Source organism: Periplaneta americana, chromosome 11, assembly GCF_040183065.1.
Source record: "Periplaneta americana isolate PAMFEO1 chromosome 11, P.americana_PAMFEO1_priV1, whole genome shotgun sequence".
Taxonomy (NCBI): domain Eukaryota; kingdom Metazoa; phylum Arthropoda; class Insecta; order Blattodea; family Blattidae; genus Periplaneta; species Periplaneta americana.
In genome coordinates this window covers 18,121,599-18,146,189 of record NC_091127.1, presented here as the reverse complement: position 1 = coordinate 18,146,189, position 24,591 = coordinate 18,121,599, and the positions used below count along the sequence as shown (strand labels likewise).

At 35.2% G+C, this 24,591-nt stretch overlaps 1 protein-coding gene across 4 annotated transcripts in view; it reads right to left on the bottom strand.

Moving 5' to 3' along the window:
- The window catches only part of LOC138708856 (pyruvate carboxylase, mitochondrial-like), a 223,634-nt gene that overhangs the window by 37,372 nt on the left and 161,671 nt on the right, over positions 1–24,591 (bottom strand). For 3 of the 4 annotated variants that reach the window (XM_069839111.1, XM_069839112.1, XM_069839113.1), the window contains exons 6-12: positions 24,033–24,257; positions 21,266–21,429; positions 16,724–16,886; positions 15,511–15,693; positions 14,637–14,871; positions 4,469–4,522; positions 491–872 (exon numbers count right to left, since the gene is read on the bottom strand). In XM_069839111.1, coding sequence (XP_069695212.1) covers positions 491–872; positions 4,469–4,522; positions 14,637–14,871; positions 15,511–15,693; positions 16,724–16,886; positions 21,266–21,429; positions 24,033–24,257 — 1,406 coding nt within the window. The remainder of the gene's footprint in view (positions 1–490; positions 873–4,468; positions 4,523–14,636; positions 14,872–15,510; positions 15,694–16,723; positions 16,887–21,265; positions 21,430–24,032; positions 24,258–24,591) is intronic. The other variant, XM_069839114.1, reaches the window with a different exon arrangement.

Genomic DNA, 24,591 nt, shown 5'->3' with positions numbered 1-24,591 from the left:
TCTTATAAAATCAGGGCGGGGATTATTCCTGTGTTCGTCCATGGTCTGGAATTTAGGTTAAGTTTAGATTTAAGACCTCTCCTGGCACCGCATTATCATAATCATCCTATCACATCATCGGGGTAATGTAACTCCGCCTTCCAGGCGCCCCAACCTCAGAAGTGGGTTACAACTAAGCCACAGCCAGGAGAGAAGACCAGAAATGTCGAAAAGACAACCTGGTGGCATTGGATAAAAAATAAATAAATAAATAAATAAAAATAAATAAAATCAGGGCTATTTACCGTACCTTTAAAATAACTTCCGGGATGTACCCAACTTTCTTTCTCTAAATCTTGCAACAATGACGTTTATGCAAAACCGATTTCAAGGTTATGGAACTGCTCAGTATATTCCAGCCCAAACAAACCCTTAGCGAACAGTAATTATCTGCTGCATAACTCGCATCTGGCCTGTCTCACCACGCTTTTGTAGTTGGTAGTACACTTACTTGAAAACAACATTGTCAGGATAGTTTGTATAGCCCACTGCATTTGCACCTCGAAGCAACATCTGGAATGGAATGTTGGGGATCAGCTTACGCATGTCTTCAAGTCTTTCCCATGGGCACTCGTGAAGGAAGCGCAGAGCAACATCGAACGTGGCGCCACCCCAATTCTCCAAAGAGTACAGCTGGTTGAAATTGTGTGCGACATAGGGGGAGATGCGTAACAGATCATGTGAACGAACCCGAGTTGCCAACAAAGACTGGTGAGCATCACGGAACGTTGTGTCCATGAGCAGGAGACCCTTGTGGTTGCGCACAGCTTTCGCAAATTCCTCTGGACCCTTTGATTTCAGGATTTGACGGAATCCCTGTGGAGGCTCTGGACCTGCAAACACATACGCACCAGTCAACTTGTGCTCGTTGTCCAGGTTACAAAACCCACAGTTAAGAATGTGACATGGATTTTTTTCTACAACCCAGAAAAGGATTGTCTACTAATGACTAATGATAATAATCAATTACCATTTATATATAAAAAATATTTTTACAAAGATTTCTTAATTTCCTTAACACAATTTGAAATGTCGATGTTTATATTCTAAGATGAAAGAACAGTTGGAAGAAGAGCAGTTTGGCTTCAAGAAGGGAAAAGGTACGAGAGATGCAATTGGATTGCTACGAACAATTGGCAAACGATACCTAGAGAAGAACAGAGAAGTGTATGTAATATTTATGGACATAGAAAAGGCTTTTGACAGAGTGGATTGAAATAAACTGATGGGGATCTTAAAGAAAAATGGTGTGGATTGGAAAAAAAGAAGACTGTTCAGTAATCTTTATATGAAACAACAAGTCAAAATCAGGATAGGAGAAGAAATTTCAGAAGAAAGTGAAATTGGGAGAGGAATACGTCAAGAATGTCCTTTATCACCTATCCTGTTCAACACCTACTTGGAGGATTTAGTAAAGATAGTGATAGTAGGAGGAAGAAGAATAAAGTGCATAAGATTTACTGATGATATGGTGTTGTTAGCAGAAGAGGAAATGATACTAAAGAATATGCTATTGGAGCTAAATGACAGCTGTGAGCAGTATGGGATGAAGATAAATGCAAATAAGACAAAGAGCATGGTCATAGGAAGAAAAATACAGAAGATAAACTTGCGAATTCTAAATGAGGCTGTAGAGCAAGTGGACAGCTTCAAAAACTTGGGGTGTACTATAAGCAGTAACATGAGCTGCTGCTAGAAAGTCAGAAGGAGGATAGCAATGGCCAAGGAAGATTTTAATAGAAAAAGGAGCATCTTCTATGGACCTCTGGAAAAAGAACTAAGGAAGAAACTAGTGAAGTGTTTTGTATGGAGTGTGACAATGTATAGGGCAGAAACATGGACATTACGACGAAGTGAAGGGAAGCGACTAGAAAGCATTTGAAATGTGGATTAGGAGAAGAATGGAACGGGTGAAGTGGACAGACAGAATAAGAAATGAAACTGAAAGAATGATGCTGAAATTGATCAGGAAGAGGAAAAGGAATCAGTTGGATCATTGAGTGAGAAGAAACTGCCTACTGAAGGATGCACTAGAAGGAATGGTGAACGGGAGAAGAGTATGGGGTAGAAAAAAAGATATATGATAGATGACATTAAGATACATGGATCATATGAGAAACAAAGAGGAAGATGGAAAACAGGAAAGATTGGAGAAAGCTGAGTTTGTAGTGAAAGACCTGCCCTTGGGCAGAACACTGAATGAATGAATATGTTAACTTCTTGGAAGATACATGATGATGATTATCATATATCTACATGAATCTAGCATCGAAATTAAACTGCATACTTTGAAATTCCTAAAACAAGAATTTTATTCACATTTCAAGAATTTAAGCACTTGTATGATATATTAAAAATGCATCACCATCGAAATTGAAACTTACTTGGTCTGAGGAGTCAATATTCCTGGACTCTAATATGTAATAACTTCAAACAGTGATGTTTTTGTGTTTAAAGTCAAACTAGATCTTACTGATTCTTAATAAAAGATTCTAATCATCAAGAATGGAGACTGAATAAGAAAAGAAAATCAATATAATAACCAATTTTATTTCCTGCATTCATTATCACTTTTTGATATAGAGTAGACGCAAGACGAGCTTGCCAGGGAAAGCTGCGCAAACTTTTGGAAACGTTTGGGTGCACTCGACCTCGCTTCGATTCGATTGGCAAACTGTCTTCAGTTCTCAGTCGTCTGCTGACTTGATGTTTCGACTGAGATTTATCACAGCACATCTAACGGAACCTAAACCTTGTTGCAGAGTAACTAATAACATAACATTGTTGAAAATAATTAAGCACAATTTTTTTACATATAAAATCACTGAATGAAATGACAAAGATGTTATAAGAAATATGTAACTGTTGAAAATACAGAAGCATGAATTTTTTTACATATAAAATCACTGAATGAAATGACAAAGATGTTATAAGAAATATGTAATCGTGTAATAATTGATATTTGACGGTGTAATAAAACACTAAGGACTAATACTATGTGATTTTATTCAAATGTTCCGATAACTAGGGTACTATGGTCGGTTAATTTTAATCTGTATATACTCCCTATGTTACGAACGGAGCTTGTTTCGTTTTTTATAAATTTATAAACGTTATAAATAATTCCCTAGTTTGACTGTGTAACGTTTTATTAGCACTTCCTAATTTAGAGCCAAACGGGGGGGTATTGTTAAGTACATAGAATGTTATACAGAACTCTATTATTTAACAAACACACTTTGAACTAAATAAAACTCCTCATATTAGGGATAAAACGCAGAATATGTAACGCATACGCTCTGCACAATACACTCCATGATACGAACAGCTCAAGACCGCGATTTCGAATGCACCCTGTAATCAGCATTAGGCGATTCATAGCAGCCCTGTAACGAGCATGGCAGCACGAGGACCAAATATCATTTTCTGCGCACCAGTCAAATGGGCAAGCTTTCTTTGCGCTTCCTCTACTAACACAAATTGTGTACAATTTTATAAAGGAGAGTTAATCATAATTACATCACTGAGTCAGGTATAAAATTGTAGAAGTATCACACCCACAATAAATAAAATAAAAATGAAAATGAAGACTTAGAAAATAGCTGAAATGGATACAGGATAATGGATAGAAGCCCTGTTTGAGTAAATGCAAATTCTTAAGAGTACCGGTATCGTGTTGCTGATATGTAAGCTGGCTGGTATGTTGGTATGCTGCATCAAGTATCATGAAATAAAATTTTATAAAAATGTGAAAACATATTAATCAGAAAATAACATTTCATAACATGTATTATCCATAAAAGAGTATCAGCTTTTAGATTTTACACCAATTTCAGAGAAAAAATAATACCGGTACACGACAAAGAAATTGGCAACCACGCCCCGTGCAGCAGACAGGCAGACAGTGGTAATTTGGGCGTGCCAAAGGGAACATTACAATGGAGCAAAGGTTAGTACAGACCACCGATACCAAACACATGCGGAACCAATGTGAACACAACTTTAACATTTTGTTATTTGACAAATACCCTGCAAGACTTTAATGTTAACTCATATTCCATTTTACATCAATAACACATTAAGTTTATTTTACAAAAATTATTGGTTCCACCTGTAAAAATACAATATAATAAAATATTCCTAGAAAATATGAAATTTGTATCTTATAGGTTAGAACTAATGCGTCGGAATTTCTCATAAAAACTGTGCACAAATTATCACACAAAAATAAAACTATTCTACTTCATGTGTGAACACGAATGTCATCTAGTTACAAAGATTTCTGAATTTACTTTTTATTGATATTAGATTGTAATGTAAAGCTGGAGTATCTTTAGAAATAATTTAAATTGTTTAATAAATCTATAAGAGAGGTACAACAATATAAAATTAATTTTCTGTTATTAAGATATCTCCTTACAGTACTGACCTGGGACATCTCCCTCAGAGTCACTCTCAGAGCTTGCAGATCGGGCTGAATAATCTGAAATTTCACAAAGCGTGGATTCGTGATGGGGATAGTGCAACATACAAGCTTGCTAAAACAAAACATGTGCATCAAAAACCAAAAAAGAAAAAAAAAAATATTTCAAGTCATACCTAGAACTAAATAACTAATTTTGGACTAGGTAAATATTAAATACTGGTACCAACTAATCAAGTACATGATTTCAGTTTTATGGCAAAAATAAGTAATTTTTTTTAATTGAATATACATCTTTTTCTGCACCTGTGGAAAGAAATGAATGAGATGTAAGTGTAAATTCATACAATGGACATAATTTAATCTGGAAAAGTACATACACAATTGCTAACTGATGGCATGATATGTTTCCTTAATGATATGGTTAATGTACTAAATTAGATGTTAAGTTCCGAATTTTATTAACTCAATAAAGGAGTTAGATATTATTTTTGTGCAGGGTGTCGACCTACTCATTATAAGAAAATTTTGAATTGAATTGGTATATAAACTTAGTGTACGTGAAAATACTACGAAACACATACCATATATACTCGAATAATCCCCACATATTTTTTTTATAAAAATTGGCAGCAATGTTGCTAGTGATGGGTATCTCGACCTTGAAGCAAAAGTGTGCTTTACGCGTGGATCAGTTAAGTGGGAAGCAGTGAATCAGGTGTTATAGTAGGGTGTTTAATCATGGCTTCAAGAAGTTTGCTCTAATGAGAAACTCCAAATAATTGTAGAAGCAGAACAAGCTGGTAACCGCGCAGCAGGAAGAAAGTACGACATGGAAATGTTAAAAAAAAAAATGTAATGTTTTATTTAACGACCCTCGCAACTGCAAAGATTATATCAGCATCGCTGGATGTGCCGGAATTTTATCCCGCAGGAGTTCTTTTACATGCCAGTAAATCTACTGACATGAGCCTGTCGCATTTAAGCACACTTAAATGCCATCGACCTGGCCTGGGATCGAACCCGCAACCTTGGGGATAGAAGGCCAGCGCTATACCAACTTGCCAACTAAGTCGACACGACATGGATGAAAGCTGTACACACGATTGGCGTGAAAACAAAATGCATCTTGAGCAGATCAATGGGCAGTGGCGTAGCATGAAATTTTGAGCAGGGGAAGCTAACTCAAGTTGTCTTTCATGCAATATGAGAAAACGTATTACAAAAATACAGTCTTAAAATAAATAGTAGTCAATTTCAAGTCAGCAGTCGAAGATTGGTTGGAACCTCGTAACACCAATAAGGCATGACCTCAAATGATACGTAGTAAAATATGATTTCACGGTTTACACATATCTCTTAACAAATAGACATGTATACGTATAACATCAGCTCACTCCCTGTCATACTTAGAGAAATAACAATATTAGTATCATTACGTAAGTATGCGTCTGTCTTTTGGTTGTGTCCTTCATTGACAGCAAGGGAGTCGGTCATTTGTTTTTTAAATCACACTTTTGTTCGTAAGTCAGTCTTGATAATACAATTGTCCTAAAAAATTCAATTAAATTAGTGTCAGGAACTATTATTTCGCTCATTATTTATTATATCAGCCACAATGCACACCAACACTTCAACTGAACATAATTGATGAAAAGGGATAACTCGGAAACTACTTATTTTAAATGTTAAAGCTAGCTTCTTGCGAGCCTTGCGACTAGGGTAGTTTAGTTAGAAAGGGATGGAAAATCTGCGGTGTGGATTACACAGAAGAAACCAGTCTGCTTGGAAGCTGGTGTGTGCAGGCTTCTTGTTTACTGCTGCATCACAAATCATCCTGAGCTGCCGCATCACAATATTTAACACGTAAATATAAATTCTATTAAAATTAATAATTAGTTTTCTCCATAAACTGCCGGTTTATTATGAAATTATTATTAACTGGGGAAGCTAAGCTTTTTAGCTTACACTGATGCTACGCCACTGTCAATGGGTAATTGCCGGAGATTTCGCGGGCAACAAGCAAAGTTTCCTGGAATTGAAAAAAAGGCTTTGTAACTATGTAACTAAAAAGAGATAGTTGGATTGTGCTGTTTCAAGTGAAATATATCAAATTAAAGTGCTTGCTATTGCGAAGGACCTTGGAGTTATAGTATTAAAGGTCAGCCATGGATGACTCATGCAAGCATTAATTTTAATTACAAAAGATTCAGCTTTCGCAGGAAAAGCAGCATAACGTAATGGCTACTTGGTGGGGGAAAAAAAATTTTTCAAAATTTCCTTTCACAAAATTGGGGTACAAGGATTATTCAAGTACATATGGTATACTAGGAAATAAGAGTTATTCCGAACATAGAGTGAAGGTAATTTATTCATGCATTATTAGTAACAAAACGTAAGGAATTATTGAAATGGTGCAAAATATTTACCAAATATTTCTCTGACAAAGACAGGAAGATGCAATGATGAATGAATACCCAGAAAGTTAACTGATTCTTTTTCTCGTTAGGGAAATACCAAATCACTATCTTTCCATGTGTTAAAAAAAAAAAAAAGAACATTTTCTCAGGATATATTGTACTTAAGTTCCTGAAATATTTAGTTTGTAAATCTACGAGTTCTGAGTTACGCCTATTCTGAAGCTCACTTTATTTCTGTTACTGTGAGTTAAGCTAAAATTACCTCCATTTTTTTTTTTTTTTTTTTAATTTTAACAAACATGTCTCAAACAAGTCATAACTTAAAAAAAACTTCAAAATACTCGACTACTGAGAAGACGTATATTTACAAATTGTTAAAATTTCGGGGACCTAAGCACAATAGATTCTGAGAAAATGTTCCTTTTAACATAGGGAAAGATAGGAATTCCATATCCCCTTAACAATAAAAAATTAAAGATGTATTCAAACTGAAATCATGCACTAAATAAATACTTTCAACACGTGCTAAATTTAATTTTACAATGTCACAAATTGTCTAGTTGAGCAGATTTACCACAGTAATGATAAAAGAGACACAAACGCATGAAGTCCATTTATTACATGTGCTATATCACTAATTGAAAATGTCTTGTAAATTTTTATTTTACTATGCAGTTCACCATTTTCAAAAGTAATTATGTATATTAATTGAAGAGTCCACTGCAAGAATGATGGATATCATTTGGAATACATTTCTCAGGAGAAGCAATTGAAAGTTTTTTAAATGCTTAGTGTTCAAAGCTTAACTGTGATTTTCCGATCATTACTGGACAATGACTATCAGTGTTAATGCCATATAACCACAGTCTACTATATACAGTCACGAACCTTGAGTTTTGAGGGTGCTAGAAACAATAGACTGTGACGGTACTATTTTGCATTGCCTGTAATGAGGCGATATTAGTGATCCTAGTGGTGAGCAACTATCTAATGTTTGCATATTTACTACGTATTGAGCTTCGCGACTGTATATACTAGACTGTGATATAACTCTCTATGCTCATTCTATATGTGTTAAGCTATGCATTGACAGTCTTCGTTCATTTTCGACAAGAAAGTGACATCCATCATTCTTGCAGTGGACTCTTCAATTATAATCATTAGTGATGGTGAAGTACACAAAATTTCGGCTCGAAGTGATAACGATTTAAGAAAATAAAGTCGAAGTTTTGTAGTTCTGAGAGATTTCAATTTCAAGTTTTCCTCAAAAGTGATGGTTCTAATCTGTAAATTGTATGCATAACTAAAAGAAATTAATTAATAAAATGAATGAATGTGGTTAGAAAAATAAACGACACTGGCATGTGTTTAAGGTCACTTAGTGAGAGGAGCTCAATAAGAAAGATCTAGCATATATTCATAAATAATCAAAATAGCATACAATTGTGTGCTGTCTTCCTAATTGTTATTCTACGGTGTGTCCTTACACGCATAAATACAGAAACAACACAAAAAAAAGTTTCTTTGTGCAACAGTGGAAACCTTATTAAGTTCGAATTATTTCGAAACATTATCATTGTGTTTTGGAGTGGTACCACTGAACTAGACAATCGAGTGGTGCCCGAAGCAAGTGCCCTGGTGCAAAACATGCAACAACAAGTCACTTACCTCACGCAGAGCCGTCACGCAACACAACCTGTGCAAAGGGGAGTGAGTCATTACAGTCACTATGCTACAGAAAAAGATGCACAACTCTGTCCACAGGGAGGATCTGAGATGGAGGTTGCTAGTCACTCACCTGACACACCGATGAGGACCAAATGGTACAGTGCCTTATAAGTGTTCCTCCCGGTCAGTCTGAGTGAGTGAATTTGGTAATAGTGAGGCAGAAAAGAATGGCTGAACAAGTGATAGTAAGCATATAAATGAGTGAGCACAGCGTGTGTGTGAGAGAGAAGAGTGAATGGGACAATGAGTGAAAGACAGGCTGTGTGTACTCGTATGTGTATGTGTGTGTATGCATGCGTGTGTAAAGAGAGAGAAGTGAGGGAACGAGTAAGTAGAAAGAGAGTGAATGGATTATGAGAAAAGAGTGTTGAGAAAACGACAGTGAGAGAAAGCATGTGAAAAAGTAAAATATTGTGTTGTTATGTGCGTGTAGTGTGCGTGTGCGTGTGTGTGTGTGTGTGTAAAAGAGAGAGAACGGAAAATGGAAAACATGTGGGAGCAAGCAAATAATTAGATAAAAAAGAGAGAGAGAGAAAGTGAGTGAATGCTTTATGAAAAAGAGTGAAAAGGAAAGTGACAGTGAAAGACAACATGTAAAAAGTAATACATAAATGTATTAACGTATATTTTGTGTGTGTGTGTATGTGCGTGCGTGCGTGTGTAAAAGAGAGAGAATGGAAAATGGAAAACGTGTGGGAGCAAGCAAGTAATTAGATAAAAAAAAAGAGAGAGAGAAAGTGAGTGAATGCTTTATGAAAAAGAGTGAAACGGAAAGTGACAGTGAAAGACAGCATGTAAAAAGTAATTTTTTTTTATTGGGTTATTTTATGACGCTGTATCAACATCTCAGGTTATTTAGCGTCTGAATGAAATGAAGGTGATAATGTCAATGAAATGAGTCCGGGTTCCAGCACCGAAAGTTACCTAGCATTTGCTCGTATTGGATTGAGGGAAAACCCCGGAAAAAACCTCAACCAGGTAACTTGTCCTGACAGGGAATCAAACCCGGGACACCTGGTTTCGGGGCCAGACGCGCTGACCGTTATTCCACAGGTGTGGACTGAGGGAACGTGTAAGTAGTTTATGAAAATAGAGAAAGTGAGTGAATGGATTATGAGAAAAGAGTGTTGGAAAAATGACAGTGAGAGAAAGCATGTGAAAAAGTAAAATACTGTGTTGTTATGTGCGTGTATGTGTGCATGTGTAAAAGAGAGAGAATGGAAAATGGAAAACGTGTGGGAGCAAGCAAGTAATTAGATAAAAAAAAGAGAGAGAGAAAGTGAGTGAATGCTTTATGAAAAAGAGTGAAAGGGAAAGTAACAGTGAAAGACAGCATGTAAAAAGTAATATATAAATGTACTAACGTATATTGTCTGTGTGTGTTTGTGTGTACGTGTGTGTGTGTATTTTTGTAAGAGAGAGAGAACAGAAAAAGCAAGGGAACAAGCAGGTAGTTGAGTGAAAAAGAAAGTACTGTACAGGTAAGTGAATTGATGATGAAAAAGTGTGAAAGAGAGCATGTGAAAAAGTAAAATACAAGTTGGGTCAAAAGTCGCTTTCCCCAAACATTTCCTTACATTTAATTACTTCAATTTACATTTGAATATACATTGTTTTTTAATCCAATGCCACCAGGTTGTCATTTGACATTTCTGGTGTCTCCTGGCAATGGCTTATTCGTAACCCAATTCTGAGGTTGGGGTGCCTGGAAGGCGGAATTACACTGCCCCGATGATGATGATGATGATGATGATGATGATGATGATAGGATGATCATGAAGTGCCAAGAGAGGTCTTAAACCTAAGCCTAACATAATTTTCAGACCATGGACGAACACAGGAACATTCCCCTTTAAGGAAAAATTCCTATGTTCTAACGGGGAATCAAACCCAGGACCTCATGAACTATAGTCAGAAGCTCTGACCACTAGCCCATCAGGCTGGTCCATTTGACTACAGTACACATTCCTTTACAGATTTTGTTCAAAATGGAGGCCCTGTTTCTCGATACACAATTCATAACATTTAGGTACTGATTTACAGATGGCAGAACATAACTCACGATTTTCATCAATTTTCACGAATGACTGTTCGATCATCTGTCGCAACTGATGCAGATCCTGCGGTTTCTGAGCAAAAACATTATTTTTCAGGATACCTCACAGCGAAAAATCACATGGTGTCAGGTCGCGTGATCTGGGTGCCATTCTTTTGAGCCATGATGGCCAATCCATTCATGGAATTGCTGGTTCAAGAGGTCCCTCACTCCTACACCAAAATAAGGTGGTGCTTCATCCTGTTTCATATTAACTGCATTTCGGCAAAACGAGGGCTGTTTTCAAGACATGATATCGTAAAAACTGTTGACACACGAACTGGTTGTCAACTCATCACTTATTACACCAGCTATTTGTTTATTTAAGTTATGACATCTGCATATGTGCACAAATATGAAAGCTAAGAACGAATATTGGGGAAAGCGACTTTTGACCCACCTTGTATAATAAATGGAATGGAAAAAGTGATGCAGCGAGCAAGTAACTGAGTGCAAAGAAGGATAGTGAGCAAATGGATGATGAAAAAGAGTGAGTGGGAAAATAAAAATGAAAGAGAGCATGTGAAAAAGTACAAGTACAACATATATATATATTTTTTTTTGTGTATGTGTATAAAAGATAGAGGAAAAGCAATGAAAGACAAAGTGAATGAAAGTTCCAAAGATTATAGGTTTGTTTCAGCAAGCAATTCAGAATGCGTTCCGAATACCGAACTTCTTTCGACGCATATGCCAGTTGTGTACATTGTCAGAACTATAGTCGCGACGCTGTTATTCCTGGCGTGACTCCTCCTCTTTGCTTACGTCTTAGGAAGTGAAGGCTCTGTAAAGTGTAAGTAAGTAGTATCGTTTGCCATTTTTGTTCTTTCGTTGCCGAGCTACCAGATGTGGAATTTATTTGCCACACCGTTAAACACATTATCATGTCGTAGCTCCTATGATAATAAATAAAACGTACTGTAATTCAGCAAATAATTGAGTGGCAAATAACATCTTCATGTGCTTTCTGTGAACGCCAACGAAAGAGCCAAAATGGCGGGCGATTATAGTAAGTATTTATTGAGCCTTAGGAAATGCATAACGTCGTCATCACCAAATCACAAGATGTACATGTTTAAATGTACCCGACCTGCAACGTGATTGGCTGCCGGAAATAAGAGCGACGGGACTATAGTTCAGGATTTTACGTTGTTGGAATGTTTCTTAAACTCTTCTTTCTGAGCCTTCGGAGTTTCTTCTCATATTAAAATTATATTCATCTTTTGTATTTAATTCTTCGTAAAATATATCGCTATCACCTTCCAAATCTCTCATGATGAACTTTTTTTTTTATTTTAATCTGCCTAGTCGCGAAGCATTTTAACCAAAACTTCAGATTAAACAATCTACGCATGCGTCAGCAGTTCAGAATTCCCAGTTCCTGCTCTCAATCGAGAACCAATTTCACTGGTTCTGAATGAGTTCCGAAGCATGTTGGAACAGGGAACTGCGAGTTCAGTATCAATTCAAAACTTGTTGGAACGCATATGAGCAGGCAGTTCAGAATCAATTCTGAACCATGCTGAAACAAACCTAATGTGAGTGAGTGAGTGAGTGAGTGAGTGAGTGAGTGAGTGAGTGAAAAGATGAGTGGGAAAAGCGAGGAAGTGAATGATTGACTAGGTGATAGAAGAAGTGAAGGAGAGGAGAAAGGAAGGAAGTGAATGAGCAAATAAGTGATTGAGTGACGGATGGAGGGTAGAACAGAGGGAGAAAAGGAGGGCGAGAAATTGACAATAATAGTGAATGATATTGGTTTTCATTGGGGTAAGTGATAGTGGTTTGCCAGTGGGGCAGCTTTTGCTTCTCATTTTTCACCATTGCTTAGAGAATCAGTCAGTTTTCTTCTTTTCAATACTCGGATTTCGTCCTTTGTTTTTTTAAGTTTTTGAACACAAATCATTTACAGTATCTCTTTCTATTTCTTGGAAAAAAGCATGACTTTGGCTTCTCCCACTTCTCATCTGATAATGACCAAACTAATTTTTTTTAAAGAGTAGAGAGAGATGCAGCGCAATACATTGATTTTCAGTATGTACAATAATAAAAAGATAATATTTAAGCTGTTATCAATGGGAAATATCCTCAAGCTGAAAACCAGACAAGTTGTTCTAACTGATGCTCATCACAATGTATGTGATTCAAATAAAAGCTGCCCTTAATCGAGTGAGTTGTGACTTTTAGTTGATGACTGTTTATCTTTTTAACTTTTATAAACCAGAGTTAACATTTATGGATTTAATCACAGACATTTAAACTGTATATCAAATTAGTGCATCACATTCGTTATCCCCACACTCAACATATATGTTACAAAGAATGATGATGGCTAAATGTGTTCCCAGTGTATTGGTATGGTACAATTATTCTCTAATTTAGGTTTAGTTTAACGTTAATATGTTCCACATTTAATCTTTTCTTCTCTAGGACAAATATTTTTATTAGGTTATTAAAATTTCAAGATTATTTTCGTTCTTTTACTTACATTCTATTCTAGTATTTTGATATTTTCTTTAAATCACAGACTTTTACTTGCCATTAAGATATTTATTGACCAGAGTGCCAGCTTTCTATGCTAGAGAACTGAGTTCAAATTCCAGTAAATTCAAACGAACTCCATGAGCATTTCATACAGCGAACATTCTATGGAGCAAGTAGGCTAACCATGAACGTATGTATAGATTTTTTATTTTAAGCTTGGGCTAGGAAGAGATCCATGAGTTACTGGGTGGTATATGTACTCGTATTTATATCCATTATATCCATGTGATACTCAGCTACTACCGGTACGCTTAGCTTTTAAATTGTCATTAATTTTTACTTGTTTCCGTTCATGTTTTTGTTGCATTCAAAGTCGCGTGTTGCTGACTTCAAGCAACATAACTACAGTATAACAAGAAATTGTATTTTATTTCTGTTGTAACTGATTAACTCTTATAAGTTAACTATGTTAATTGATTAGCTAGCGGACTTACTCGTGTTAATTATGTAAGATTTGTGCGGCTTACAGCTGTTTCAGTGCTTCACGCACCATCCTCAGAGCCTACTAGATCTCGGGGTCATCTCGAACTTCTCTGCCTGTTATGTGGGTGTGTTTGATTGTTGAAAGGTGTTGAAGAGTGGAGTCAAATAGTGTGTGTGTACTGAAATTGATCTGTGTGTTGAGAATTTGATCAGGGTGTGTTTTAGTGTGTTTGTATATTTCGTATTGTTCTAGTGTGTTGAGTTTTTGGTTCTTGGGTTGTATGTGTAGGATTTCCATGTCCGCATTTATGTTACTGTATGTATGGTTAGCATTGGAAATCCTACACATACAACCCAAGAACCAAAAACTCAACACACTAGAACAATACGAAATATACAAACACACTAAAACACACCCCGATCAAATTCTCAACACACTGATCAATTTCAGTACACACACACTATTTGACTCCACTCTTCAACACCTTTCAACAATCAAACACACCCACATAACAGGCAGAGAAGTTCGAGATGATGCCGAGATCTAGTAGGCTATGAAGATGGTGCGTGAAGCACTGAAACAGCTGTAAGCCGCACAAATCTTACATAATTAACACGAGTAAGTCTGCTAGCTAATCAATTAATTATATTCAAGTGTTAAAAGTAGTGTACGCAAGATTCAAAATGGAGTTAACTATGTATTTCACGGAACATGTTCCGACATTGTTTAATAAAATACACTGGGGCAAAAGGACCTGGAGTCGACGCCTGTGACCACAAGAATCTATTAAGATGGCACTGATGCCTGAAGAATCAAGTAGGCCTATGGTTTCATACAAGACAATGCAAGGATATTCATTTTGTCTCATTTGACCACAGTCACTTGAACAAATATTTCGGGCACAAGTTCAGAAACATTGAAAACATTCCCACTCCCCTCTACAGACATGTTGCTGTCATATGTTACCTATGGGTATTTCAGGCACGTGAGGGTTAATTTCTGCAGGTTTCAGCTTAGTTGCAAGTGGCGTTGAGGGTCCATTCACCAACACCGTTCCAATGTAGTTGAGTAATTTTTGTGCCCTGTTGCGTGACTGAGGTAACTGGAAGAGTTGAGGGTGCTCATCGATGAAGTACGTGTCAAGGGTACCATTGAGGAACTTCTGGTTCTCGAGCACATTGAGAAGGAATGGAATGTTTGTCTGGAACACAAGATGGCTGAAGTCAAATACATGAACTTTAGACATCCATTAAATACAGTATAACAATTCAGATCTACTGAAACCATGTTAAAATTTCATTACGAGTGCTCTTTAATTTACAATGAAATATGTCACTGAGTCATTCTCTCAACATAAGTGCAAATTCAAACCTGGTTGAGAATGATGAATTTGATGAACAGTAAAATCCTCTTAAGTTTTCCTTCAAAGCACACTTTTTTTGTCTAGGTAGCTCGAACATGTATACTCAGTGTTAAAAATTTATTTTAAAGTTTTCAATCATATTATTTATCATTTTTTTCAAAATTATTATTTGCTAATACATCTTACAGAAGAAATTTTATGAACGTTTTCGCCTATACGGCATCATCATAATTAATCATGAGTTATATGTAATAAAATATGACATATAACTCATGATAAATTATTCAAATCATTGTTATGCGGACAATCTGTTCCCCGATGTCCCCTGCATAGTGCGATAACTTTTCACTGCCTCTCTTTGTAGAAAGCTGAACTTATAAGCCAGGGGGCTTGGGTTCCAAGAGCTGTTCTGTAAAGTCCTATGAAACTCGCGCGTTATTTACAAAATACCGTTAATTCTGCTTGCTGTTGACTCACCTTGACTCCTCTGACTCGGAATTCCCTGAGAGCTCGGTTCATCTTGGCAGCTGATGCTTGCAGATCTCCGGCATGAGCAATCACTTTCACTAGCAGAGAGTCGTAGTACGGGGATATAATGGCGCCCGCAAATGCTGACGCACCATCTAGACGGATGCCCATACCCTCTCCACTACGGAACACCTACAGTCAACCACACAGATTTCAGTCAAAAAATGGAGAAACAAAAACACTTTCTCAAAAATTAGCAACTTTAATAATCTAGAAATCAAGTGCTACCAGTTTCTAGCTTATTATTATTATCATCACTGACCCTCAACAAAATACACTGGTATGGTAGTCCAAAACTTGTGTGTGTAAAGAAATAAGTCAAGACAATTACAATAAGTGATTATTCTCTAAAGTTTTATTAATGTCACATGACCTTATGCATAGGTTAAATATGTGCTACTCTTGAAAAATGCTATTTCAATATTAGGAAAATAAAGTATTGCTAAAAATAGTGCTGTTGCAATTTAGATCACTAAACATAGTCCTAATAGTGTCAAAAGTTTTTCTATTCTAGTCTTCTTTATAAATTTTAAAATGCAAATATATAGTCATGCTTAAGGGGACACTCAACTTAAAAATTGGAGAAAAAGTGTCATAGAAATGAAAAATTAAATTTCTACACTAATTTATGTGACAGAACTAAATCAATAAGCAGAATTCTTCCCCTATTCATTGAGAAGTCACAGTCAAATGCAAAAAGCCAAAAAATAAAAAATGATAATTAAAAGTGATATTTCAATTAATGATTGATTAAAAATTGAAATATTTTTTTATTTTGAAAAGTATTGGATCTAATGAGCTGAGATTTTGCATGTTACTTTTTCTCCAAATTTGAAAAAGATTGGTCGAATAGGAAAAAAGTTCCAAAATATAATTGAGTGTCCCCTTAATTGCAATGTTATGTAACAGCTATTAAAAATATACTATGATCTTATTAATAAAATATGTTACATAAAGTAAAATTAAAGTACATAAGATTAGATCATCATACAAATTAAATAATCATCCTTCCACTATTACATCAATAAAGTTCACACATTGATAACTCAAGGGATAAAATGGCTTATGCTACAATTTTACAAGATTATTTAATCACGCCAGAGTTAGTTTACAAACTACACGTCTCTCTAAAATCTATAATGTTCTGCAGTACAATTCTCACCTCTATTCTTCCGGTATCAGGCTGGAAGTTTTTGGCAGGATCTTCAGTGGTCACTCGGCACTGAATTGCATAACCCTGGGGAGTTATCTTTTCTTGTGACAACCCCATTTCAGGAAGAGTCACGCCTTCAGCCACTCTGATCTGCGTTTGTACTAAATCGATTCTAAGACAGACAAATATCGCATAACGTATGTAACATTACTGCATCTCATGTTAACTTCTAAGCAGACTTATATAAAGAACTATAATAAAATTAAAAACAATTACAAAAATAATATGAACAGGTTATAGTTCGATAAAAAATGTTGATGCATTCAGAAAGTACCAGTACTGATTATTCAGTCTATCTTGAATAAGAAGCAATTAATTGTAAACTGTTTGTTACTTGTTTAATTTGTTAGTGTTTTAATATTTATTTTTATTATACATAGAATTAAGATAAGAAACAGTCACTTTTTATTAACATCAATGTCTTTAGAAACGTGACAATGAGGAAATAAATCTAAACTTCTAGCTGCTTCTGCTTTAGTTAAAAGTAATTTTATTCCAAGCATTAGATGTGCATGGTTACTGGTACAGTAATATTGCTGTCGGATTGTGTGTAGTATATGTGAAAATGCGAAAAATGTTTCAAACGAAACTGAGTGTTTCTTGTCCACATAAAACAAAGAGAACATACTGCATTTAGAAAAATAGAATATTATATACTATTTTGTATAAACACAACCTTTGCGATTACCTTTCTCCAATCTGTATCAATAAGGTATCTGTATCAATACCTTTTAAATTGAAGAGTCCACTGCAAGAATGATGGATGTCACTTTCTTGTCGAAAATGAACCAAGACTGCCAATGCATAGCTTGAGACATATAGAATGTACATAGAGAGTTACATGGCATTAACACTGACAGTCATTGTCCAGTAACGATCGGAAAATCACAGTTAAGCTTTGAGCGCTAAGCATTTCAAACTTTCAATTGCTTCTCCTGCAAAATGTGTTCCAAATGACATCCATCATTCTTGCAGTGGACTCTTCAATTGTATTGCTACAAATAAAGTAATGGGTAAATCAAGCTTTCAGGTATAACTCCCTGTAAAGTTGATTTGAATAATTTCGTTCGTTGGTACGTTTAACCAAAGGCCCTGTGTTCGATGCCCGGTCCCGGAACAATTTTTCCCTCGAAATTATTCAAACTAATGGGTAATAATGTAACAGCTTCAATGGTGTAAGATTACGGGTTTTTTTTTTTTTTTTTTTTACGTGCTAGTATATGCTCTGAAATGGGCTCACATATTTCTATATCTCTCTCTTATAAGTTCTTCACATTTTCCTGGAGTTAAATGTTGCAACTGTCCCTTATTTGCATTATGAAAATCTGGCAACCCTATTCCCAGTACGCCCATCTCCTTTGCTTTAGGATTTTTATAACTGGGGTATTAAATTTAGAATTAATATCCTGTACAACTAAATACAGAGCTAGTATGTTATTACAGTGTTTAAAAAGAATTATTATTATTATTATTATTATTATTATCATTATCATTATCATCATCATCATCATCATCATTCATTCATTGTATTAGAATATGGCAATGTCTTTGCTGATATTATTTGCATAATCCTAATACACAAATTGGTATTACTTTTTAATAATCAACTCCTTTCCCTAAATTTTAAAGTATTAATTCTTGTAAATTAATCTTTTATTGTAATCTATGTTCTTCATTTTGTTGTTAACTCAAGTATTTAATCTGTACCATAGTTATTCATTTTAATGTATTAATTGTATAACTGTGCTGGACTTTTATTGGCCAATGGCTGTTGTCCAGCACATACAGTAAATATCAGTAAATAAAATAAATTATTATTATTATTATTATTATTATTATTATTATTATTATTATTATTATTATTATTATTATTGAAAACACTGTATTAGAGACCTCGGTGTATTAATTGACAATAAATTATATTTTCATAACCACATAGATTATATTTATAACCATGCAATAAGAATGTTAGGAATAATTCGGTCAATAACTTATTATTTTTCAACACCTGACTCTCTTTTAATACTATACTATACATTAGTGAGATCGAAATTCGAATATGCATCTGTAGTTTGGAACTCTATTTCAAGTACTGATTCGGCAAAACTGGAAAATATTCAAAGGAAATTTATTTCATTATGTTCGTACAGATTTCTGCCTAATAAATCCGGGTATAACTATGATAAAAAATGCGAGCACTTTAAATGTCGAAGCCTGTATGCCAGACGTCATGATCTCGATTACTTATTCTTATGTAAGGTCCTTAAAGGTGACATTAATTGTCAATCTTTCTTAAACAGTGTCAGCCTTCGTATTCCTATGAAGGACATGAGACATCACAAACACTTCTATATTAAAAATTCTAAATCTTCCTCGCCGGTCTCCAGATGTATTAAACATGCTAACTTACATGTAGGCGATTTCGATCCATTCAATGTATAGAAGTATCAGTATATGGCAATGTCTTTGCTAATATATATATATATATTTCTTTTAATTCAATGCAGTGGCACTTGACTAGATTCATTGGCCGTACAATGGCGATAAAAACTAAAAGGAAAGAAAACGAAATAAAGTGAACAATGTCCAAGTGAAACTGTGAAGGAGTGGATGTCAGCATTGCTAATATTAATTGCATTATCTTTCTACACATATTGGTACCGGTAATACTTTTGTATGAATCAACTCCTTTCCATAAAATGTAATAGTATTAATTCTTGTAAACTAATCATTGTAATCTATACTCATTTTGTTGTTATCACTATTATGTAATGTGTACCATAGTTGTTCATTTTAATGCATTATTTGTATCACTGTGCTGGACTTTTATTGGCCTATGGCTGTTGTCCAGCAGATAAATATCAATAAATAAATAATAATAAATATATTATTATTATTATTATTATTATTATTATTATTATTACTATTATTATTATTATTATTATTTGAAGTGAGATCATTAAATGCTGGCTAGCTCATTGCAAAATTCATCCACAATATCGACTGACTGAAGTTTTATCAAAACGAATTAGAGACCTTTTAATTTTTATAATGACATTAGATATTATAGAGGGACTCTAACATGAATACAACTGAAACACATCAAGTGTGCATAAGAGGAACAAAAAAAATAGCTACGTCACATTTCTCTAGACGTAAGCTACTTCCCTAGATTACACAGCAATATACCCATTCCAGTCTGATGCAGTATCAACAAGCAGGGAAGATGGAAATATCCTTGCGCCAACTCTGCTAGAAGTCCATCCAAATTATGAAAAATACGTACAGTATATATAAATTAGAAGACTGCGTGAATTACATACTAGGTTCAAAAAGTTCCCGGAATTTGCTAGCATCATAGAAACAACGTACCTTAAACACTATTCTACAGCATTTCCTTCAAAATAGTTGCCTTCCGCAACAACACACTTTTGCCAACGCATGTAGAGTTCCTGGAAGCAGGCCTGGAAGCCATTTTGTGAAACCCGTCTTAGTGCTCTCGTCGCGTTTGCGATAACCTCTTCAGCATTGAATATCCGTCCTTTCAGATGACTTTTCAGACGGGGAAACAGAAAGTAATCAGGTGGTGAGAGATCAGGAGAGTATGGTGGGTGATCCAAAGCAGTTATGTTGTGCCTGGCAAGAAAATTCTTTACAATAATTGCGCGATGAGCAGGTGCATTGTCATGCATAAGGAACCAGTTGTTTTCTACCCACTTTTCTGGACGTTTCCTTCTCACTGCGTCCCAGAAGCGACGGAGGGTTTCTACGTACAATTCTTTCGTTACAGTACGACCTTCTGGAATGAACTCATGGTGCATGAGACCCTGAGAGTCGAAGAAAACTTCCAACATAACTTTGCTTTAAGTGAGCTTAAATGCGACAGGCTCATGTCAGTAGATTTACTGGCATGAAAAAGAACTCCTGCGGGACAAAATTCCGGCACATCCGGCGATGCTGATATAACCTCTGCAGTTGCGAGCGTCGTTAAATAAAACATAACATTTACAATAACTTTGCCTTTGGAAGTGTGCCTAGGAAATTTTTGCTTCCGAGGAGATGTTTTCGATTTCCACTCAGATGACTGTCGTTTAGGGACTGGGTCGTACAAGTAGCACCAGTTTCATTTTGTTTAAGAAATCACCATCTTCATCAGCCATACTGATCATGTCCCCAGCAAAACACAGAACTTGATGTTTGTACTTTGCTCTGTGGACATAATTACAAAATGCGACGAACAAACGAAACACTATGATAAACAATTGCCTACAACTCAAAACCAATAATTGCCATTATCAACAAACTTTAAGGAAATGACATCATGAATGTTACCAACAAAACAAATGTATAATATCCCTTGTTATATATTAATACGAAAAATGGTAGTAAAATTCCGGGAACTTTTTGAACCTAGTAGTATATACCCCAACACTGCTGAGTTAGGAGGGATTGAATGCCCGCCACTGGGTTTTCCATAGCCTGTTAACTTACCCTGTAATTTCTTCTGTTACTGTGTGCTCCACCTGCAATCTGGCATTCACTTCAATGAAATAGAAGTTTCCTGTCTCGTCTGCTAAGAACTCCACGGTTCCAGCATTCTCATAGCCCACGTGCCTAGCGAGGTTCACAGCCTGATCCGTCATTCTGTCTCGTACCTAAAAGAACACAAACAGCAAGCATTGAGTGCACACTTTCTTTTGGCTCCGACGTTCTGTTAATCCACTTGAGGTATGTGGATATGAGGGGAATAACTGAGCCAGGATCTAGTATAGTTCCTGGGTAGCTCAGTCCGGAGCATTGGGCGCGCTCGGTCAAAGGTGTCGGGTTCGATACCCGGCCCTGAAACAATTTTTCCCTTTAAAGTATTCACGTCAGCTTTACCTGAAAGCCAGGTTTGTAGTCTATGCATCAGTTTAATTCACTGTCATATGTGAAATCCTGGTTGTGCTCTGACAGATAATGTGCAGAATATCCTAACTCCCATAAAAGAAGTTTACAGTGGAAATTCATCTTTGAGTCTATGTGAAAAATTTTGAAGTGTGTTGAGTAGGCCTACCGTAAACTGGGGAGACTTTGAACACAGAGGAAACTTTGACCATTTTTTCAGAATATCATATTTGGGTTTCTACATGCTGCATTTGTTATAGATGGAGGTAAATTATCATAAAATCATTCTCATACCAAATTTACCTCCATCATAACAAGTGCAGCATGTGGAAACCTAAATATGATTTTCTGAAAAAATGGTCAAAGTTTCCTCTGTGTTCAAAGTAACCCCAGTTTACAGTACCAGTTGTTTTTATTTTCCAACTAAACCCCTGATTACATACTGCAGAAAATAAAAAGACTAAATAAAATCTTCTACGCAATCAGGAGTAGGGTGACCAGACGTCCTCTTTTGTCCGGACATGTCCTCCTTTTCGTAACTTGTATGCCTGATATTTTGAAATTCTGATTTGACGCCTTTCTCAAGTAATTTGCCTGTAGATGGCCGCAGCATTGAGGGAATATACTCTTTGCCAACGATCATAACTTTCTTTATTCCTACTTGTTATGGTTGTTGCTTTCATATGTAGCTAATTGTAAAATAATTTTATATTATTAAGTTTTATTATAAGTATGCTGTAATAAAATAGATATTGACATAATTTTAAGTATAATATAGGCCTAAGCCTGAATCTAAATAGATATTATCAGTCCTCTTTAATATTATAGTTACCTTGACTTTCATATTATGTAGCTAACTTTAAAATCATTATTACTAAGATTTTTCATAATTATTCTGTAATAAAATCTATACAGTACTAATAATAAATCTGTAGCCGAAATTTTTCTGGTACCGGTAATTTTCGATTTTCCAAAAATAATTGGTCCTAACATATATAATTAACCACCCTGAAACCGAAAATCGCTTTTTTGAAATTTTTGTTTGTATGTCTGTCTGTGTGCCTATCTGTCTGTCTGTCTGGATGTTTGTTACCTTTTCACGCGATAATGGCTGAACGGATTTCGATGAAAATTAGAATATAAATTAAGTTCGTTGTAACTTAGATTTTAGGCTATATGGCATTAAAAATACGTTATTTAAAAAGGGAGTTATAAGGGGGCCTGAATTAAATAAATCAAAATATCTCGCTTATTATTGATTTTTGTGAAAAATCTTGCATAACAAAAGTTTCTTTAAACATCATTTCTGATACGTTTTATTCTTTGGAAAATTTTGATAGGACTGATATTTAATGAGATAAATGAGTTTCAAAATTACAATAACAATGCCATCTAAGGCGGTGTAATGAAATATAAAACAAATGACTTCGTCTATAATGGGCCTTGGTCAACAACAATCGAAAGCTATGAAACATATAGTAGCCTAAAGAGAATGTTTCTGTGTTTGTATGAAGTAATATCGGAAACTAAATTAAGAGATTTGATAATTAATTATTAATTCACCATTGGAAAGTGTAGTTTCTCTAGATGAACATAATGCTATAATGTTATTACAGTAACTTCTGAGTGAATCGAGGACAGGTAAGATTAAAATAGCTTCTTATGCACAGAAAACTTGATAGGGATCAGTTTCCTGTATTTCCTAAAATAATTTTTATGACTGGATCAAAATGATCGCATTTTAATTTTTTTAATAAAATTTAAATTAAGTAACATAATAAACGATTTATCCTTCTATCAAACACGAATGTTCCCTGGATCAAATGTCCTATTTTAATTATGTAATTACTTTATATTTATTTCCAATAGGTGCAGCGGAGCGCACGGGTACGGCTAGTAGATATTAATGTACTTTTAAGTAAGATATAAGCCTAAATCTGTATTGTAAATATTTTGTAACTTAATAAAATAGATATTTACCTAATTTAAAGTATAATAAGTCTGAACCTAAGTACATATTTTCTGTTCTCTTTTTTCGAACAATGTCCTCCTTTTTGAACCTTAGTGTCCTCTTTTTTATCCATCTGAATCTGGTCACCCTAACCAGGAGTATACAATTACAAGCATACCAATGAACATACAAAACAGAAACAATATTTGGATGCAGAAGATGGCAATAGTTGTTGCAGAAGAACATGATAGTTGTGGTGCCAATTGTGTGTAAGACAGAATTCTAATTAATGTAAAAATAGACTCATAAAAACTATAATTTTATAGTGAATTTTAGTCACAGCATGAATTTATTTTATTCGTTAAACATTACACATTTTTAAATCGGAGAAATATATTTTCGTTAAGTTGATCACATTACCTGTGGGTCTAACTTGGGGGCTGGAGCAATTTCCACAACTTTCTGGTGTCTCCTCTGAACTGAGCAATCTCTCTCAAATAAATGAACAACATTGCCAGCTTTATCGCCCATCAGCTGAACTTCTATATGACGTGGTCGTTCTATAAACTTCTCGATGAACATCGCTCCATTTCCAAAAGCAGCCTTTGCCTCCGAACTCGCTCGTTGAAACAATTCCTCCACTTCCTAGAAAATAAATACAGAAGATAGTGATAACTAGAGACCGAATTTTAAAGGGAAAATTTTTCATCAAAAAAGGACAAAAAAAAGGGGGGGGGGAAGTTATAGCCAAAAAAAAAAATAAAACTTGAAAAAGGACTATATTATTATTACTTCTCAAAACACAATTCAGCACATTCATGAAAATACATGGCACACACAATCTTACATTTATCGCTTCATAACATAAGGAAAGTGTTGTAATTTAATATAGTCAAAAAAGGACTTCAAAAGGGTGCTATTTTAATTGAAAACATACTTCAGCATATTCATGGATACACATAGCACACACAAGCTTATA